This window comes from Nannospalax galili, unplaced genomic scaffold (genome assembly GCF_000622305.1).
Source record: "Nannospalax galili isolate Female #2095 unplaced genomic scaffold, S.galili_v1.0 scaffold781, whole genome shotgun sequence".
Taxonomy (NCBI): Eukaryota; Metazoa; Chordata; class Mammalia; order Rodentia; family Spalacidae; genus Nannospalax; species Nannospalax galili.
The window spans coordinates 2,939,905-2,961,573 of NW_008346898.1; the positions used below are offsets into that span (position 1 = coordinate 2,939,905).

Below are 21,669 nucleotides of genomic sequence, written 5' to 3' on the forward strand. Positions count from 1 at the left end.
ACGAGGTGGAGCAGCCGCAGGGGCCCGCCGAGGCGGCGGCGGCGGCGGCAAGATGGCGGATTTCCTGCCGTCGCGCTCCGTGCTGTCCGTGTGCTTCCCGGGCTGCATGTTGACGAGCGGCGAGGCCGAGCAGCAGCGCAAGTCCAAGGAGATCGACAAATGCCTGTCGCGGGAGAAGACCTACGTGAAGCGGCTGGTGAAGATCCTGCTGCTGGGCGCGGGCGAGAGCGGCAAGTCCACCTTCCTGAAGCAGATGCGTATCATCCACGGCCAGGACTTCGACCAGCGCGCGCGTGAGGAGTTCCGCCCCACCATCTACAGCAACGTGATCAAAGGTGGGGCGCGGGGACCCCCGCACCAGGGATTCCGGGGGCGCGGGGCCGGGCACCGCCCTCGCCCTGGCGTCCCAGCCTGGAGGAGACCGGACCGAACCAGATCGGCAGGGAGGAAAGGGGGCGCGCCCCTGGCTGGGTCCTTGAGACCGGGGACCCCTTGCCACCCCGGGGAGGGCCACGGGCACCCCGCCGCTGGCCTTACCCTAGCGAGAAGGAAGTGATGCGAGCCGGGTGCTCCAGCACCCCCAGATCCTCCATCCCCATCCTTCATCCCGCCGCCCCTGGTGCGGAACCCCAGTCACCCGGTTGGGTACCCGAAACCTTGGCTGCCTCCTAAGTTGCGAGTTCTGGAACCATCGCAATAAGGAAACTTTTTCTAATTTTTTGGCCCGAGACTCTTGACAAGGGCATAGAGTGACAGCTTTGGGGCAAGGGTATGAAACTTGCGGGTGTCAGGTCTGCTTGTATTAGCATCAGGAAAGAGTAGACCCATACAGTTAGTCTAAAAAAAATGACCTCGAGTGGTTTTTCGCCTCAGTGTTTGAGGATGTTGTAATCACAGTTCAAACACGTTTCACACTCTACTTTTTGCTCAGTAACTCGGGGCAGGAGAAAAATGGCATCATTTCTTCTACTGAAATGAATTTATGGTCAAATATGAAAGCCCTTTGACCTAAGGAGTCATTTACAGGTGGAGTCCCGTAACTAGGTGTTGGGTTTGGAGAATGGCCTTTGCTCCTGTTTGACTGTTTTAGAATTAAAATACTGTTCTTGAGTGAAAAATAAGAAGATTTTCATTTCTTAGCGTTCAAAGAAGTTGGCAAAAATGACTTTTGTTTTGCTGTTTAAAAGAATTAACGCTTATTTTTCTTGGGTAGCTTCTACGTAAGACGTTGGCAAAATTGAGGTGCAGTGGCTGGTGCTGTAGGTGGTTGAAGGGTCACCCTGTTTTATCCAGGACTTTGCAGTAGATTCTAAGCCTTAGTTTTTTTCAAGGAGTTCTTTTTTTAAGTGGGTTTTGTTGTTATTGTTCAGGAAGTACATAAGCAGACTCCTTCCAGTCTTTTTTTTTTTTTTTCCCCCGTTGCTTTCTTTCCTCTTCCAGGGTTTCAGGCAGAGAACTGCTTGGAGAGGGAGGCATTGTGGAGTGATGAGGAGCTAGCAGGCCAGGACTCAACCTTGTACCTCTGCAGTTAAGCTGTAAAGATCAGTGGTACTTAGCCTGCCTTGATGTTTAGCACAAAACTAATTAAGGTCTCCTTTAAGGCTGTAAACTCCACCTTGCCAGTCCTTAATTGAAGGTACCTTTGTATCCGGATGCAGTTGAACTTAAAGAATTATGTTAATGAATAGAGTCTACATGTTCACTGTAGGTAGGTAGATAAACACCTGGTTTTTTGATACACACCCGGACCAGGGCCTAACTTTGAACATCATTGTAAGGTGAAGTTTAAGGGACTAGGCACCTTGTTTTCTTGAGTTGTCCTGATCAGAAAATTAAAAGCAAAACAGTTTTTCAAAGTATGGAAGAAATAATAGACCATCACAAAGATAACCGTTTAGTGGTGGAAATAACTGAGCTTGAATTAACCTGTGTCCGTTGACATCTCTGTTTTTGTATCATTTTGAAGTTTTGGGAACTCTAAAGCCAGCCTTCGAGTTCACTGGTTGAAACTCGGTCAGGGAGAAGTTTTTGAGTTTGAAGTGTGTCCTAGGAGACTCATTGTTGGAGTTAGGGTGCTGAAGGACTGCGACCGAACATTCTTACTTAGCCTGTGGCAGCGTGTGGCAGGCTGAGGTCTTCAGGAGACTCCCAGCCTGCTTGTCCACAGAGCTGGGCTCCAGCCAGGCGGTATAATTTCTTTATTCCCTCTCTGCTTTTGACCACCTGCTCCAGAAGTATTTATAAATTGCAGCCTGCTAAAATCCTTCAGAAAGAGCAATTTAGGTAACAATATTTACTTTTCTAGGCTCTTAATTATCAGACAAGGAACAGTTGTTTTTTGAACCTCTGAGAAGATAAAGGTTTTGTTTTGAACCAATCTTTTTGGAAGAGGGAGGCCTGTAATAGCTAAAAAATTATGAAAATAATCCTGAGTGATCCTGGAATAAAAGCTGATGATGATGGCTAATGACTCTTCCCCACACTATTTTCCTTTTAAACGAAGGTATGAGGGTGCTGGTAGATGCCCGAGAGAAGCTTCATATTCCTTGGGGAGATAATGAAAACCAGCTCCATGGAGACAAGTTGATGGCTTTTGATACCCGTGCCCCCATGGCTGCCCAGGGAATGGTGGAAACACGCGTTTTTTTACAGTATCTTCCTGCTATAAGAGCTTTATGGGCCGACAGTGGCATACAGAATGCCTACGACCGCCGTCGAGAATTCCAGCTGGTAAGACACTTGCTCTTCTAAATGTGGTTTCATTTGTTTCTTGTTTTGTTTATTTTTTTTGTATTTTTATTTATTGTGTGTATATGTGTGTTTGGGGGTACACACAGGCCATGGCACATGTGGAGGTCCAAGGACAACCTGTTGGTCTTCTAACGTGGGTCCTGGGGATTGAATGGCTGGGCAAGTGCTTTTACCTGCTGAGCCATCTCAGCTCTAAAGTATGGTTTTATTTTAATGACATTTGATGACATCTAGTTTATCATACCTTCTTCACAAACTACTACAGTATCTGTTCAAAATTTTAATCACAGATTCTTGGATTCTCTATGTACTTTTTACTAAGCAAAATGAAAAATACTCTGGATTTAACGAAACTGTTATACTGCTCATTTTTCCTTTTTTGGAAGTGAGGTCATAATGACTTTCTTAGGTCCTTCTGATCTTGTTCTCTTTCGAAAATTAAATTCCTCTCAACCATAGCAGCAGTATTCGTTTCCTGAAACAATGGACTTTTATTTTTGAAGTAAAAGTCGTCCAGAAAGTGAGTCTGATGGTTCATGTGTAATATTTAGCCTTTGGGATACTCATTTTATGATACCGATTAATTTAATATAGAGAGATTAAGATCTTTTTTCTTTCCTTTCTGTGTAGCCCAAGCTGACTTTGCACTTGCAGTGATTTTCCTGTCTCTGCTTCCCAAGTACAGGGATTATGAGTCTCCAGGCCTGGCTAAGGGACTAATATCTTTAATAGTAAATGTTCTTTTTTATATCTTTGCATTTTACATGTATAGATTTTTTTTTTTTTTTTTTTTTTTCGGTCTCCCTGTAGCCCCAGCTGGTCTAGAACTCACTATGTAGACCAGGCTGGCCTTGAACTCAGAGATCAACCTGCCACCTGTCTCTGCCATGCCACTGTGCCTGGCTTGTATAGATTTTTTTTTAAATATTTTATTTATTTTATGTGTATGTGTGTATTGCCTGCATCTAGGTAAGTGCACCCATGTCGTGCAGTGCCCACGGAAGACAGAGGCTGTCGGATCCCCTGGAACTGGAGTTACGGACAGCTGTTAGCTGCCTGCCATGTGGGTGCTGGGATTTGAATCCGGGTCTTCTGCAAGAACAGTCAATGTTCTTAACTGCTGAGCCATCTCTCCAGCCCCGAAATTTTTTTTTAATTTAAAAAAATTTTAGCCAGGCGTGGTGGCACATGCCTTTAATCCCAGCACTTGGGAGGCTGGGGGAGCGTGAGTTCCAGTCCAGTGCAGGTGATGTAGGGGAGTGTTGACTCAAAAAAAAAAAAAAACAAAAAAACAAAGATAAAAAAATAAGAATTGAGACACAAGTTTTAATCAGATGTTTAATGTAATTGTGATCGCTTTGATTGTATTATGATTTTATTTGCCAAAGACAAGAAAGATTCCATCAGCAATAGTAATGTATACAGTTTAGGGAGAGATCAGATCTGAAGCGCTTTACGGTAATATGATGAAAGTGAGAGTTAAAAGTAAGACTGCTTAGGAAGTTGTTTAATGATGTCACCAACATTAAAGTGATGCTCGTTTTTAGGTGTGGCTAGCCAGGGATGTTCAACCAGCAGTCTTCCCTATTCCAGTTTGTGCTCAGTAACAGTCTTGGCTGCTTGAGTGACTTAGGAAAGGTTTGTGCTGTCTTTTTGTAAAGCATGTGTCCTGTCATGCTTTTAATACTCCCCTTAACTAACAGTTGGCTCTCTCCTATCTTGTATAGTTCTTTCACATGTGTATCTTGTCAGATAATTTCTGAGACAACTGCCTCACATTGGGTAGCTGGCAGCATTACATATTGTAGAGTATGAATTTGCTTGGCAGTGACTGGTTAGGGTTGACCTTTGGTCACTGTTGTCTTATTTTCTGTAGACCTGCCTGGATGCGTCCACATAGCCCTTCTCGTTGCTTCTCGCAGCCCTCCTGTGTAAGTGCGGCTTCCCATCCTTCTTAGCTCATTCTCTCAACAGACACGCTTTCCACCCTGCTTTTCTCAGGCTCTTTTCCAAGGTCAGTGAAGAAACAGCCGACTGCACTGTACATATGAACGAATGAATGAAGTCTACCTGAAAGTTCTCTGTGGGGAAGTTCTGTATTTGTCCTGAGCCCATCTAATTGAAGTTGGGACTTCACTGGCAGCTTCTGAATGTACAGCTTCAGAAACTTTCACGTTAGTCTCGTATCAAGACTCATGTCAGTGTTGAGAAAGGTTACTAAATAAATGTTTTTTTAAAATTAAGAGCAAACAAGTAGAACCACTCAGGATGAAGACCTGTGTGTTCCTGGCTTGAGCCAATTAGTGCTTCAGGAACAAAACTATCAAAGACAGGGCCAGGCAAGTTCTAGAAACACATTTTTTTTTTTTCTTATTAAAAAGTAGATGGGCTGGAGAGATGGCTCAGCGGTTAAGAACACTGGTTGTTCTTGCAGAAGACCCAGGCTCAAATCCCAGCACCCACATGGCAGCTAACAGCTGTCTGTAACTCCAGGTACAGGGGATCTGACAGCCTCTTCTGACTTCCACAGGCATTGCACAACACAGGTGTACTTACCTACATGCAGACAGTACACACATACACATAAAATAAATTAAAAATTAAAAAATAAATAAAAATAAGTAGAGACAGAAGAATAGAGAATAAATAGAATGAGATCTGATTTTAAAGGAGGCAAGGACTGGTTTGCACCCTGAGTATATTTTCAGCATTGTCAGTAGTATCTGGCATATAAACAGTGGTTGTTTGATTATGGTGTTGAATTAACGACTCTTATACTTTGGATGATTGTGGGTGCTTGGCACGAAGAAGCAGGTTGCTTGTTGAAATGCCCTCTGTCCCTGTCATTGCCTTCTGATCAGGTCTCAGAAACACCCGAAGCCCTGTCTTTCGTCCTGTAAGCTCTCATCTCATGTATCCATTCCCTCCTGTCTTTTCATTGTGCCCTTGTTCCTCTTGGACTTGTCATCTTCCTTAAACAGTGTGCGATTACTCAGACAACTTTGATGGCTTCTGTTGCCTATAGAGCATACCTCTTGGTGTGAGTAAAGGCTTCAGCTAGATTACTTATAGTTTCAACAATATAGTTGATAGGCTGCTGGACATACCCTGTAACCTCTTCATTCCAAGTCCCGATTTTCCACTTCTGTAGCTCTGTTTATGTAGTCCCTCTGCCAGGGTTTTTCTATGCTATGTACGTTCATTGGATCCTCCTTTCCTTGGAGCACTGGTAATCAAATTTTAAAAAGAAATTTTTTTTTAAAGAGTCTGACCATATAGCCCTCAGTGGTCTCCAAGATCCTTCTGCCTTGGTTTGGTGAGTGCTAGGTTTATGTCACGTATGTTCCATCAGTTCTGTCAGTAATCAAATTTTAATGTAAATAAATATGCTCATGTACCTCTTTATCAGATTTTTCTAGAATGCTAATGAAAACAAACCAGGCGTGTGGCCCATACCTGTTACATTAGCACTGAGGCAGGAAGATCCTGAGTTCAAAGATAGCCTGGGCTACATAGTAAGACCCTATTGCAAACCACAGTAACAAAAAACAGGCAGATTTCCAGACTCTATCACAAGAATATCTTGCTCAGAAATCTCGGATGAGACCCAGTTATCTGTATTTTTAGAAAGTAGCCCTAGGTAATTTACGTGGATTTGTTCTCTGTACCCCCTCAGTCCCCTTCCTGCCCCCCTACTCTCCTTCCTGCCCCCCTATCCCCCCCCCCTTTTGCCTTAGGCCCATGTCTTATCCAAGCTGGAGCTTCTGTCCTGTGTTTGGCCAGAGGTGCATGCTGCTCGCACTCCTCTTGGCACCATGTCCATTACAGCCACTGTATCCATGCGAGGCTCCTCTAGAACATGCTTGTCTTTTCGTCTTTTTTTTTTCTTTTTTGAGACAGGGTCACCCTGTAGCCCCAGCTGGCCTGGAACCACTATGTAGACCAGGTTGGCCTGGAACTCACAGAGATCCTCCTGCCTCCGCCTCCCAAGTGCTGGGACTACAGGTGTGCACCACCGTGCCTGGCTCTTTTTTTTTTTTTAAAGACATTCTCAACTATGAAGAGCCAACTAGGGGGTGAGGGGTGGGCAAAACATTCTACAGAAACTTTCTGGGAAAAATACACATTATTTCTTAGGCTGGCTTATTAATTTTCAGGGAAATAGAAAGTCTGAGTTATTTTATTTTGAGGCAGGGTCTCCCTATAATAGCCCCAGCTGGCCTGGCACTTGCTATGTAGACTGGTTGACTCTGCCTCCTGAGTGCAGGGACTAAAGATATGTGCCACCATGCCCAGCTCTCTTTTGTTATTTTTAACAATATATTTTTTAGTTTTAATCTGTCTTGTTTTGTTTTTGAAACAAGGTCTTATCATATATCCTAGGCTGACTTCAGACTCATATATTTCTTCTTCAGCTTCCTGAATGCTGAGTTTACAGGCTGGCCTCCACAGAGTTTATGAGTTTTGGATAGAAAAAGTGAATTGTAGAATAGAGAGGAGTTAATAAACCAATTATAATTTAAGTTAGTCTTTTTAATCTAGGCATGGTAGTGCGTGTCTGTAATCCTACTATTTGGGAGGCCAAAGAAAAGATAAAAGAGTTTGAACTAACCTGAGCTATAGAGCAAGAAAAAACCCTGGCTAAAAAAAGTATTTTGGGGGCTGGTGAGATGGCTTAGTAGGTAAAGGAAGGTGCTTACGGCCACACCTGATGACCCAAGTTTGATCCCCAGAACCCACATGGTGGAAGGAGAAAACCATCTCTGCAAGTCTTCCCTCCACACTCACTCTGTGGCATGCATGCCCTCTCAGATCAATAAATAAGTGTTTTTTGAAAAGTATTGTTAGTCAGTGGTTGATCGTAAGGCTTCCTGCTACAAGTTGAAATGAAAAAAGTTACATGTTTTAAGACCTTTAACACCTTGCATTTTGCTTAAGGTGAATGAATGAGTGCTTGTTAACAGTTGCTTTCGGGCAAGGGGAGAGTGGAGTGGTGACTCCAGCAGGCCCTTCGTTCGTTAGACTTCTGGGTGCTAACATGAATTTTTTTTCAAAGTTCCCAAGTCAGACATTTCCTTGTCTCTTTAGTTTCCGTTTCGGCCAAACTAGTTAGCTTACTGTGGAAAAGGAAGGCTTCAGAGTCATGATCTTGTCAAAATGTAAGGTGCCTAGAAAGTTCCAGGCCAGCTCCGTGAGGGTACGCCGGCTTAGCTCTCAGCTAAGACTTGATTTGGCCATCACTTCATGGATGTGCTTATGAGACAGCTTGTCCTTTGCAAAACTTCTCAGATGAAGGTAACTAGGGAATTTGATAAGGATGCCTGCAGAGCTATGGGGGTCAAGCATCAGCTGGATGTGATGCCTCTGGTGATGTGGATCAGATGGACGGAATGCCTGGGAGGCACTCCCTGCCTTGGTTCAGTTTACAGCTGCTGTTAAGTAGTAGAAGCAGCACTGGCCACAGAGGGCAGGGCAGTGTGTGACAGAGGGAGGAACACGGGCAGCTTCCTAGTTTCTGTAAACAGTTAACATTGTCAGCATTAGTTCAGCTTCCTGTACTGGCCAGTCTGCCTTTGCAGTTCTTGAAACCAAAACTGTTTCTCTTCTTCTTCTTTTTTTTTTTTAAATCGTTTTGTTAATCGTTCATCTTACCTTGGGTTGGACTTGAGTTTTCTTGCTCAGACGGTAGAGTTTGTTTGAGGATGAATACACTTCTCTAAGTTGATAGGATGGTTATTCATGGAGACAGTCTCCCCTCTGTTTAACAAAGTAACTATTTTGCCTCCCGAGTGACCTGTAAAAAGGAGCTGAGTACCAGCTAAGTAAAACTAAGAATTTCTGTTTAGGTTGGCCAAAATACTTTTTCCTCATTTGCTCTGCAGCATGTATTTGAAATAGAATATCATCAGAGTAATCATTTATTCTTTAACACAAATTTGGGTTTACTTTAGAATGTAATTCAAGCCCCCGTGTGGAGGCATTTGCCTATTTTTGTAATTCAGCACTGGTGAGGCTGAGGCAGGAGGATCATGAATTCAAAGCCAGCCTGGGCTACATATCAAATTCAAGGGTTACACTGAGAGACCCTGGAAAGAGAGCCAGAGAGGAACAGACCCCAAGAAGAAGATTGGGCACTTTGTGCTTCCAAAGAGATCCTAAGTACAGCACTGCTTTCTTTATCACTGTCTGCTGGGAAAGTTAGTGCTGTGGTCATTTGTGCTGTCCTGAAAGGGTTTATTAAACAACAAAGAGAGGGACCGGAGAATTAGTTTTGTTAGGAAAATTGGACTTTAGTTTCAGAATTCTACTTAGTGTGTGGACCTAATCCAGGGTAAAGATTTATGAGCTCATTTTAAGGAAAACAGTGACCCTGAGACTCCCTGAATGAATGCTCCCTGTTCTCTTTTTGTAAATATGCTGCAGCCTAATCAAGTTGGGGTGTCTGTTAGCCCAGTTTCTTCTAGAAAGTTAATTGATAGTGCTGAGAACTATAATCCCTGTTAAGTATCTTAATGTTTTATGACAATTACTTGGGGTTTTTCAAAGTCCTATTGCCTATATTATCACCTGATTCTTAAACAACAGCAAACAGATCAACGAGATGCATGGTGTTGTCCTTAGTTCATAGATGGAAAGAAAAGAGGGGTGGGTACGTTGCTTGAGGTCGTTGCCTCACAGTGCCAGTGATCGCCGGCTGGGCAGTGGGAACCCTGTCTGCTCACCCTTAGCACAGCTCCCTGCTGCTGAGCCATTTTACAAGCACTCCATCATCATGTCCATCATCATCATCCATCATCATGTCCCTGAAGAAGTTGTCTTTCCTCCTGTTTCTAGCCTTTTTGACTTCCTGCTCCCAGATAACCAGCATCCCTCTGTGAAGTTCTAACACATTATTTTAAGGATATGGAAGGTTTTATTAGTATTTGGCATTGCAGTGATTTTCACATAATTCTTTTTATATTTTTCACTTTCACGATATTTCACAATATTTCTTTTTTTACTATGCTAACTAACATAGGATAGAAATGGCCTTAGATGGCATTTGTTAATAAACTTACCTTCCTAAAGAGTCGTCTGCTTCATCCTGTTCATGATTTATCTTGGTGCAGGCTCAATTTGGCTTTTTCCTCCTCTCACTCCATTAGCTCACTGTAGTAGAAATCTCAGCCAGTGTGCAAGTTGGTGAACAGGGTTTTAAAGATTCTCAGGAAATGTCATTACAGATTAGTGCTACATTGTAATTGCCCAGCTTTGCTTCTGTTTTGGAGAAAAAGTATCGGGATACTCTGGCTAGTTTCATGAACTCCTTTGAAAATGCTTCTCAAGTGGCTGTGTTCCCATACTGTGTGTGAGCACCCCATGTTGCTGTTGGCAGTTTTTATTTCCTATAGAAATAGGCTGATTTTTAAAAAATTGTATTTCCGTGTATTAACAGTCACCTTTATTTCCTTGCTTGAACATGAAGTTTTCCCCTCTAGCTACATCATACTGTTTATCTTTGTCTCTCTTGTGAGCCTTTTTTTTACAAGATGCTCCTACAGCCTCACAGGTAGAGCAGCATTCTAGTGGGCTGGTAGAGACCAAGGAAATGATTTTGAGAACTGGGCTCTAGTGGACTTTGCCAAAGTTAGTGATACAGTGTAGCAATGGTAGTTACTCTTTCGATTTTAATTGCTTTCCTTTGGGAAAGATGAATCCAAGTTCTTTGGTTTGCTTGTTTTTGTTTTTTGAATCTCACTACATAGACCAGGCTGGTGTTAAACAGTGATAGTCTTGTTCACAGTCCTGAGTGCAGGGAGTACAGGCTTGTCACATCATGTCTAATTCAAAAAGAGTTTTGAGTCAGTGTAGTAGGTGAGCTTTTCCATCACTGTGTCTATAGCAGACACAGCAGGTGGGTGGAGTTTCTCTATTGGTTTATTTGGGTTTGGGTCATGCTAGGACTGTGGACTTGGGTGTTGCTGTGTGTGCTTTTCTTCCTACTTTTATTCTCCAGACTTGTTAAAAAGTAATCACTTTCAGAGCCATGTATGGTGGTACAGACCTTTAATCCTAGCACTTAGGAGGAGAGGCAGGCAGGTCTCTATGAGATGGAGGTCAGCCTGGTCTGTATAGTCAGTTCCAGGCCAGCTGGGGCTAACAGGGAGACCCCATCTCAAAATAAACAAAGTAACTACTTTCAAATCCTAAAACATTTTTGCATGTGGTTTTAATAAGACCCCCTTAATGTTTGGTGTGATTTGCAGCTGTAAGGTGAGATGAAGGAGAAAAGGTTAACAAGAGTCTTGACTTCTGACTGTAGTCTCTGTGAGCTTGGCCAAGTCCTTAAGCCTCTCTGCATTTCATTCAGTGATTAAAAAAATAGGGATGATTAGCTGGGCGTGGTGGCGCATGCCTATAGTCCCAGCACTTGGGAGGCAGAGGCAGGCGGATCTCTGTTGAGTTCAAGGCCAGCCTAATCTACATAGTGAGTTCCAGGATGGCTTGAGCTACAGGGAGACCCTGTCTCAAAAAGACCAAAAAAAAAAAAGGATGATTATAGGATCTATTATATATTGTGAGGATTGCCCGCCATTTATTTTATTATTTTTGGTCTTTTTGAGATAGGGTCTCCCTGTAGCCCCAGCTGTCCTGGAACTCACTGTGCAGACCAGGCTGGCCTTGAACTCACAGAGATCCGCCTGCCTTTGCCTCCCAAGTGCTGGGATCAAAGGCGTACGCCACCATGCCCGGCCAGTGCCTGACATTTAGTAAGAACACCGTTAGTTATTAATTTTCTTAATATGCCATACGCACATAAATAGCTGTGAAAAAAAGGCACTGTAAACTTTGATTGGTTTTACTTTCTGAATTTGGTTGCTAATATAAAAATCCTCAATTCTAAAAAATGTAGAATATGTGACTTACATTCTTGTTAGACCATATGTTTTCCACACAGCAAAGAGTTTGAGGTAGCCCTTGGTACGTTGTACCTCTTAGCACTTTGCTTGATTTTCAGATCGAAAGTTTATGAGGTCTTTTTTTGGTCTTTTTGAGACAGGGTCTCCCTGTAGCCCCAGCTGTCCTGGAACTCAACTATGTAGACCAGGCTGGCCTTGAACTCACAGAGATCCGCCTGCCTCTGCCTCCCAAGTGCTGGATTAAAGGCATGCGCCACCATGCCTGGCTTTTTTTTAAAATTTTTTGTGTGTGTTTGTGTGCATGCTTCTGCATGAGTTTATATGTAGCACATGCATGCAGTGCCTGCAGAGATCAGAAGAGGGCATCATATCCCCTGGAACCTGGAATCATGGGCAGTTGTGAGCACCTTACTGGTGCTGGGAACTGAACCTGGGTCCCCTCCAAGGGCAGTAAACGCTCTTAACCACTGAGCCATCTCTTCAGCCCCAAGGCGGGTTCCTATAGTGCTTTTTAAACAAACAAACATTTTGGATGTCATGTTCTATGGCTAGTCCATTTGTGAATGATTTTGGAAAGTAAATAATTCTAAAGAATGGAATATAATTTTGGTTGAATATCCGTTATCTGAAGTGCTTGGGAACAAGTATTTTGGGTTTTTCATTTTCTGTCTTTCAAAAACTTGCATACATATAATGAGGTCTCTTGAGGATGAAACTGAAACCTAAACATGAAATTCATTTCTATTTCATGCACTCTTTATATCTGTAGCCTGAAGGTAATTTTACAGTGTTTTGTTTTGTTTTTTTTCTTTTTTTTTTAGTGTGCCTATGTTTTTGACTGGGACTTGTCACATGGTCCTAGTTATAGAATTTTTCACTTGTGGTATCATGTCAGGGCTTTAAAAGTTTGTATCTTAGAGCTTTTCAAATTTCATATATTAAACCTGTGATAAAAATAAAAATGACCGGAAAATAATATAGCATTGAATAGCTATAAAGTGAGAGTCATACTGCTCTCATTTTCACAATGCACTCTCAAGCCACAGCTAGACAAAAACTGGGCTTGGTGGCACACACCTTTAATCCCAGCACTGCAGAGGCAGAGGCGGGAGGAGCTCTAGGAGTTCAAGGCCAGCTTGGTCTACATAGATAGTACCATGCCAGCCAAGGATGCACCGTGAGACCCTGTCTCAAAAAGGAAAAAAAAAGCAGTTTTAAGGTTGGTATTACAGTTTAGTAAGAGAATCAAGGCTGCCCTACCCCCACTGTATAGTGCTTTGCACATTTGGCCTTAATGTATGATAGCTTTCTTTAAAAAGTTTAGGTTTGTAGAAGTAATTTTTTACAGGAATATGTATATGCTGATATTTTTATGTGAGTGTATTTTTCATATATGGCTATTAAGGTTTGTCATATTACTTTAAGATTATCTAGTTTCATTACAAATGTGATTTTTTTTTCCCCTTCCTCAAACATGGGAAGCAAAAAGTAAATGTAATAAAGGTGATGAGGGCAGGAAAGCCTTAGGTAGCAGTGAAACAGATTACAGGTCTGAACAGTTTGGAGTGCAGGGGCAGCTGGCAGCCATGCAGTCGCATGCTGTTACATGTCACATACTGTTGCACCCCTGTTGATGAGGACAGGGACCTTTTTACAGACTTGTTAGCTATAGAACCAAATGATCTGTGTTGGTCTCAGATGCCACTTGGAGCAAGCTGTGATAAATAGGCAAGTGTACGGTCAGTGCTCTGAAAGAAAACATCAGGAAGCAGCAAGACGCCAAGGTTTTGGTCCAAGGAAGCGATATTTCAGTTAAGACTCTGGGTGAGAAAGTGTCAGCCAGGCAGAAGGGGGAAAGCGTTCTCCAGGCAGAAGGAACAGTTGTGTGAAGTTGGAAAAACTTGTTGCCTGTCAGAAAACGGATCATTGGCAGTGAGGGTGGAGTATGTAGGAGGCCTGACCAGGTGGAGGAGGCAGGATACAGCTGGTTACTGCCAGACCTGCAGTCCTCGCCAAGTTTCTGAGTGCAGTGGGAAGCCACCAGAGGACCTTGGGCAAGATCACAGAGGCTGCAGTGTGGAGATGGGCAGGGAATGGGTGCTGGGCCCTGTCCTGGGTGCCAGCCAGTCTCAGAGTTACAGAGTGAGCAGCTCATCCAGATAAGTGAGATGCCAAGTAGAGGGTGACCCTTGAGTCTGGAATCTAAGGTAGAGTTTGGGACTAGAGAGAGAGTTTGGAACTAGAGGTGGAAGTTTGGAAATTTTTTGTATGCAGATGATAAAGTCTGTGCAATGCATATAATTTCTTAGGGAAAAGGTATAAAAATGGATTATAGTTCATGATAAAGTCTTAAGGAACTTTAACATCTTTTGATAATGTTCAAAGACAGATTGCCACAAAGGAGTGGCCTGTGGTGGCCTAGTACTTGGGAGCTGAGGCACGGAGATTGCCTGCTTAAGGTCACCAGTTTTGTATTAACGTTTCTGCAGTTCATGTGTCCTATGAACTCAGCAAAATGCTTCAAGAAGCAGACAGTGCTGTGTGTCAGGGAGGAGTTGGCAGCAGGAGGTTTCATACACTGACTGGTAGGCGACATGGTGAGGGAGAGGCCAGGCTGGAAGGCCTTGTAGTGGGAAGAGAGGTGAGGAAGTGAAGAAGATTCACTTGAAGTCAAACTGCCGACTGCTCCGACTGATCTCGTTTCCCTTTGCAGTACTTTCAGCCACCTGGCTTAGCAAGTTGTGGGTTCTTTCAGACGTTTTTAAAGTTCAGGAGAACCTTTCGTTTGTATTAGCTGGTATCTTTGAATTGTACTCTTAAAAGAAGTTAAGTATCAGAGAATTAGTTTAGCTAAGGGCTGGGAATGTAGCCTAGTCAGTAGCCTGCTTACCTAGCGTGCACAAAGCCCTGGCTTTGATTCCTAGCACCATATAAACCAGGTGTATCACACCTATAGTCCTGGCACTAGGGACGTGGTGGCAGGAAGATTAGAAATTCAAATTTATCCTCAGCTACATAGCAAGTTCAAGACGTGAGAGACCCTTGTAATAATAGTAATACTAGCTATTATATTATTATGCTAACTAAATACAGAAGTTTTTCCTTTTGTGCAGCTGTCCCTTTGTATCTTCAGAGGCCTGGTACCCCTGGGATTCCAGAATCTGGACCCTTGTATAAAATGGTGTAGCATTTGCATATAACTGTGCACAGCCTTCCATAAACTTCAAATTACCTCTAGATTACTAATAATGCCTGATACAGTGTAACTGCTATGTAAGCAGCTGTCGTACCTTATTGTTTCCAGAATAATAACAGGAGAAAAGATTATGTTCAGTGCAGCTGCAATTCTTGTCTTGCTATGTAGCCTAGGCTGGTCCTGAATTGTCCTGCATGTACCACCACGTCTCGCTCTAGACCACCTTTCTTCTTGATGTTTTCAACCTGTGGATGGTTGAATCCATGGATGTGGAACCTGTGAACACAGACTGTGCTCGATTGTTTTACATGTGTCACTTCCCGTTTAGTGAGGGTGATAAAGTTGATCATTACATACTGTTACCTTCATATTCTTTGATACTTCATCAAGCACGTCTTGAATGCCACCATTCTATGTTCTGAGTCCAGACTAGACTCTAGAAATGCAGGAAAATTGTGCCTTAATGGAAGCCCTTAGTCCTAATGGAGAGCAGATAAGTCAGTAAGTAGTGGCAGTTGACATGGTCAATGCTATTATTTATTGCATTGTGTGCAGCTGTTTATTAGCCTAGAGCGGGTTCACTCCATTTTTGTATGTAAAGCCTTGCTCTACACAGAGTAAGGACACACAGGGATTAAGATCACAGCTAGTTTGGTCCTAGAAGCCAGATTCAGACTAGAGGCTGTAGGACTCCGTAACCTGAGTCTGGTACTCAATCCCATGTTTTCCTGCTTTTCGCGCTAACAGAATTAGCCAGAGCATGACTTGGAGACAGGAATGGATATACCCAGATAAAATTTAAGCTAATTTCCATATTCAGCAGTATTTGGGATATTTTCGGTTGCATTGCTTTGCTGTCTGACATGATTCAAGGAAGAGGTGAGTAGGCTGGGTGGGACTTTTCTGCTGGCAAGAGAGTTTGGGATAATGGCCTGAATACTGCCTGGAATAAAGCCATCTGGTGCTTCCTCTCACCTGCTTCTTCTCTGTTACTAATCCATGTTAATTACTGTGCAGGGTTTGGGTTTGGGGGTTTTGTAGTAAATGGTCTGAGAGCCAAGGTTTCCATCATGGGGATTTGGGGTATTACGAAGAGTTCCTCCAGAGCTCCCTGGTCAGCTAGCAGGGGAATTGAAGCTGGGAAGTGAATGTTGGGAAGCTGTGTATTCCTTCCTCTGTTTTTTGTGGGTTTTTTTTTGTGTGTGTGTGTGTGTTATTTTTTAATTGGGGTAATTTCTTTTTGAAAATAAAACTAATTTACTACTGAAGACTTCTAGTTGTGGCAAAATTCCATATTCAGTGTTTTTGTTCTGTTTTTATTTGATCTGTGTGGGTGTGGGTGTGGGTGTATCAGGGGATAGCTTGCAGAGGGACCCAGGGATTGAACTTGAGTCCTTAGGCTTATGTGGCAAACACTTTAGCCACTGAGCCATCTTCTTGGCCCCTGGATATTCTTTATGTGGTCTTGGGATTGTACACGATTGGCTCTTTAAAAACATGTTTAACTTAGAAGCAGTTTTCAAGGCCCCGAACTCTTAACCTTTATTGTATTATACGTGTGTATTATGTGAAAACTCAAGAGTAGGAAAATCGTTGGCTTGTTTTGAGGGAATGACTTAATTTTTAAGATATACATGTTTGCTGGGGTGGGGGTAGAAAAAACAGTCATCCAGTGATCCACTGTACCACCACCTAAGACATCTTTGTTGACATTTTGGTTATTTCCCTCCGGTATTTGAATACAAATTGGAAGTTGAGATAAACTCTTCTGTATCCTCTGTACAGCCTTGTTTGTATCCTGCTCTCATGATGTCTCAACATTAGCATTTCCTGGAGGTGATTTTCTTGGAGGACCAGCAAGCGAGTCTTTAAAAATGGATGTCAATTTTTTACTTAAGTGGAAAATTCTTATGAACAGAAGGGGTTGGTGTTAAATGGTACCACCATGTGGGATAAATCTTACTATGTTGCTTTCCTATTGGTCAGCATTATTTTATGTCAGAGCTCGCCCATCTCAATGTGTTTTACTTTCCTGAGATGCTAGCAAAATCGAATGCATTTTTAGGATGCATATGCATTATAAATACTTACTAGACATGGTAGAAACTTCTCTACTCCTCCATGGTGAAGAATTTTAATAAAACGAAACTTTTTATGACTTCTGTAGTAGGAGAATTACTGTGTTATTTAGTGCTTTGTGCTATTTGGAATTTGGTGGGATGATGGGACTAGCCATAGAAAGGTTAAATCGTTATGATTATTAGCTGCAAATTATTTTGGCGATAAATCTAACAAAAACTTGACATAAAGAAGCATTTATTTCCTGAGAGTAGTGGTGAGTAAAAGGCAACTTGCAGAGTAAAGTTAGCACCAGTCTTTGCACAAGTCTCTCTTACTGTTTCTCACTAGTTTGTTTCTATAGCTTGTGTGGTAGAAAAATTGAAATAACTATTGTCTAAGTAAGGCAAAGATAGTATTCCTTAGGAAATTTTTTCCTTAGGCTATTTCGTAGACTGATTTGTAAAGATTTAATTTGAAAATATAATTTTCAAGTATTGAGATAGTTTATGTAATAGAACTGATTAATTTTGGCTCTAAGTGTTAACTGATGACCTGAAAAAAAATGCTAGTATGAGATTTGAAACTTACTAACTCAGAGTGTAGTTGGTTTGATATATTTACAGAGCAAAGGAAAGTCACTATTTCTTTGGCTATCAGTAAACACTGTTTCACTCCTTGTGAATAAACAAAGTATATAGGGAACTTTACATATGTGTTATTGATAAAGATGATAGCATTGCCCTTACTGAAAATGTGCAACGTGTAACATATCAAATACTTTTTTTCCCCAGAGAAAAGTGAAATAATAAAGACTTAAAAAAAAGTCTCAAAGATAAGGACCAAAGAAGTCCTTTATGAAACAGGCGGGATGAGAAGTGAAAGCAGCAAAACTGGTCCCAGGCAGCCCGAGCCTGAGAGGCTGGTGTACCAGCCCTGCTATGCAGCCGGCTGCGCTGCGAGCCTGCCGGCGCTAGTGCTGCTTTAGTGTGCTTTGCTTTAGAATAAAAATCAAGAGGGGCATAGACAGGAAGCACATTGTAGAGCTAGTTTCATTTAAAAATTTGAAATTGATCAACTTTAATTTTCTTTCCTTTTACAATTATTTTCTAAGCTATGAAGAAACTAAAATATAATTGGATCTGGCTTTATATGTGCTGTCTTTAAGGAATTAAAGTGATGTTAGGTAATTGTGTGGACAGAATAAATGTCTTAGCATATTTTATGTTTTTGTGTAGAGCTTTAATGGAGGAAGACTAGATAGAGAGGAAATGGAGCCTTCATAAGAAATAGACCTGGGCTGCAGAGATGGCTCAGTCGGTAAAGTGCTTGCTATGCAAGCATAACGACCTGAGTGTGGATCCCCAGCACCCATAGAAAAGCTGGGCATGGGAATGTGAGTCTATTATCCCAGTCCTCGGGGGTAGAGGAGCAGACACAGGTAGATTCTCAGGGGCTTGTCTGTTAGCCTGTCTAGCCAGAGCAGTGAGTTCTAGTCTCCAGTGAGAGACTGTCTTAAATAAGGCAGAGAACATCTTCACTTAGGGTTGGTACTTGATTTTTGGTGAGAACTTTAAAAAGCACATGCTTGTTGGAAAGGCTTATACTACAGAATATTATTCTAAAGATGCCTTGTTCAAGTGAGGCTTCAAAATGTTTTCAGGACTGAAAATATTAATGATACAAATGCTAATCATTAATAAAAACCTACTTCTGGGACTCTCAAAGGCAAGTTAATAAATTTCCTATTAGAATAGAATCCCCCAAAGTATATGCATAATGAACTCTGCCTAATTAACATTCAAGACATTGTGACCTGGATTTGAGACTAATGGAAATGAAAGGCATATTTTAGGTAGAAAAAGCCCCTTTATGCTAATATAGTTAACACCAGTGTGATCACTTTATAAGGGATAATCATAGAATTCTAGTTCCCGTCCCTCTAGGGTTTCACTCCTTAGCCCCAGCCCACCTAGAACATAATGTAGACCAGTCTGGCCTCAAACTGACAGAGATATACCTGCCTCTGCCCCTCCAGTGCTAGGTAGGATTAAAGGTGTGCATCACCAAGCCCAGCTTGAGGTATTTTTAGGATGCCTACTTGCTCTGTAGTCTAGGCGGGACTTGAATGTACGATCTTTCTGCCTCACTTCCTCAGCCTTCCAAGAAGCTAGAATTACAGGTCAGCACAGTGATTATTAGTTGATTGATTGACTAATGTGCTGTTCTTTGAACCTGGGATTTCACGCATGCTAGACAAGAGTTTGACTTTGATTGCTGAACAGTATTCCCCCCCAGGAATGTTCTACTTTTCGTAGCACCTAGCCAGCTGATGGTTCTTCATGTCGAGAAACTGGATATTAACATTGAGTTCAGAATCATATATACATTAAGGTTTTGAAAGAAAATTTCTAGATTATATTGGTAGTACAGGATTTTCCTTTTGAGTTTTAATAGTTCCTAAATGACTTTATTTTAAGCAAAAGACTGTTTTAGATGATGACTAGAACTTCTACAAGAGCTTTAGTGCATTAAAAATGGGATCCATTTTTATTCTTTTTCAAAATGAACTTTTCCTCATTTAAAGACCTACTTAATTGCCTTGCAGTAAAATTTTTCACATTTGATAAGATTATGCAGTGGTGATTCATGTTAGTAGAAAACAGATTTCCTTCCCAGTGCTGGGAATCAAACCCAGGACTTTGGACTTACTAGGCAAACACTCTTCCACTGAGCTAACCTTTCCTGTACAAACTTTTGAACAGCCGGTTTCAGTTTGATAGTCTTCTGACTCCCACCACAGTCTGTACAGTAATCCAGTAAAGCGGAGTAAAAATATGTGTAATACCTAGGACCTAAAATTCTCATTGTTGGCATTTGATATGATCTGTCACATTTCCCAGGAATAGCCTTTAGAATATATATACTGCCTGTGGCAAAAAGTCTTTGAGATTCCACATGATCTGTGGTTCCTCATAATCTCTGCAGATGGAGACCCTGCCTGGTTATTGGTTAGAATTTAGGTCTGCTGAACTGTAGAACTGAAATATTCTGAATTCACTTAGAGAAAAAGCAATCCCAACGATTCATCATCATCCTAGCCTCTTCAAATCCTGTTTGAGGGCCAGAGACGTGAGTTGGCTCAGTAGGAAAGGCACTTGCTACCAATCCTGAAGTGGACGGGGAGAACTGACTCCCTTCAAGGTGTCCTCTGACCTTTATGTAAGTCCTGTGTAAACCCACATGGCCCCACCCCACAAATAAATAAATGAATTTTAAAATTCTATTTGAGTACTCCCTTGAAGAGCAGCATGCTTTGTCACTTTTCTGGCATGCCTTTTTGATTGATGATGACATGCAATGATTACTAACACAGAGCAATATCTTTGCATTTTGTCTGAAGTTCATCTCTTGATTTTGTGGAGAAACAGCTGGCAGTATTTACATCTTTATTAGCAAATATAATTTGATAATCATTGTTTTAAAAGCTATCCCACTCAGTAGGTTATACTTTTAATGACTGACATTTGTAAAATACAGGATAGAAACAGGATGTCATAAAGGGGAAGTTACAATACAAAGAATTCAGCAGATGTTTCTGTAGCTGTTACTATGTACAAGATAGTCCTATTCTGGGATATAGAGATCAAAAGGTCTTTGAGTCTAGATTTTTGCATACAGGACCATATATGCAAATAAGGTGCTGTGAGCGGTATAGCCCCTTTGCAAAGGCCAGGAGAATATGGTTCCTGGGTGCCAGGAGCTGCAAAGGCAACTGGAGAAAACGTAGTATAGCTGGGAGAAAACTGGATAAACTCAGTATACTTTAAATTCCTGTTTCTCCAAGAGTTCAGTTCTTACTGAAGAAGCAAGAATTTCAATTTTAGCCACTAAAATAGTTTTCTTTCAATTTCTGCAGCTAAAATAGCCTTGGCTAAGCTGTATAATTTCTCTGACTTTGGGGTTTCATCTGTAAGGCGGAGAACAAGGTTAGCTGTTCAGACTCTTCAACTCAAAGTGTGTTTTGTCTTTCCCTATGAAGAACAAGAACCTCAGCTGCAGAAGCCAGGCAGAGGGAGTTGCCAGGTCGAACAGGCAGGCATGTGCTTAGCACTTAGCCTGGGGACACTCTTTCTGATTGGAATGCAGGTCTTTATTTATTTTATTTTATTAATTTTTTTGCCTTTTTGAGACTGGCTCTCCTTGTAGCCCCAGCTGGCCTGGAACACACAGAGATCTGCCTGCCTCTGCCTCCTGAGAGCTGGGATTAAAGATAGGCTCTACCATGCCTACTTTCTTTTTAAAAAAAAAAAACAAAACAAAACAAAAAAACAAAACAAAACAAAAAAAACCTTGTTATGTAGCCTGGGTTGACCTGGTTCTTTCTATTAGCTCAGGCTGTCCTTGACCTAATGGCATTCCTCCTGCCTAAGCCTCAAGTGTTGGAATTTATAGGCTTTGGAGCTCATTTGTGAGAGAAAAGTAGAAGATGTGATCACTGGGGACTGGCTAGAGAATTCACACAGGAAATGCTGTCTGATTTTGTTTTTGTCATGGAAGCTGTTATCTTCCTCCCATTTTAGGTAATTTTGGTAAATAGGTAAATAAGGCTTTTGATTGGTTTGGGCTTTTGGTTTTGGTTTTGGTTTTGTTTTTCTGAGACAAAGACTTGATTAGTAGTAGTTCCAGCCTGCCAGCTGACTAAATCCACAGGTCCTGCCACTTCAGACACCTGCGAGCTGGAATTACAGGTGTGGGCCACCA

The 21,669-nt window shown here is 41.9% G+C and overlaps 1 protein-coding gene across 1 annotated transcript in view; it reads left to right on the forward strand.

Moving 5' to 3' along the window:
- The first annotated feature begins 6 nt into the window (after positions 1 to 6).
- Gna13 (G protein subunit alpha 13) overlaps positions 7 to 21,669 on the forward strand; it is a 49,590-nt gene continuing 27,927 nt past the window's right edge. Inside the window, exons 1-2 of the mRNA XM_008843207.3 lie at positions 7 to 335; positions 2,504 to 2,730. Of these exons, the coding sequence (XP_008841429.1) occupies positions 53 to 335; positions 2,504 to 2,730 (510 nt within the window). The 5' untranslated portion in view covers positions 7 to 52. The remainder of the gene's footprint in view (positions 336 to 2,503; positions 2,731 to 21,669) is intronic.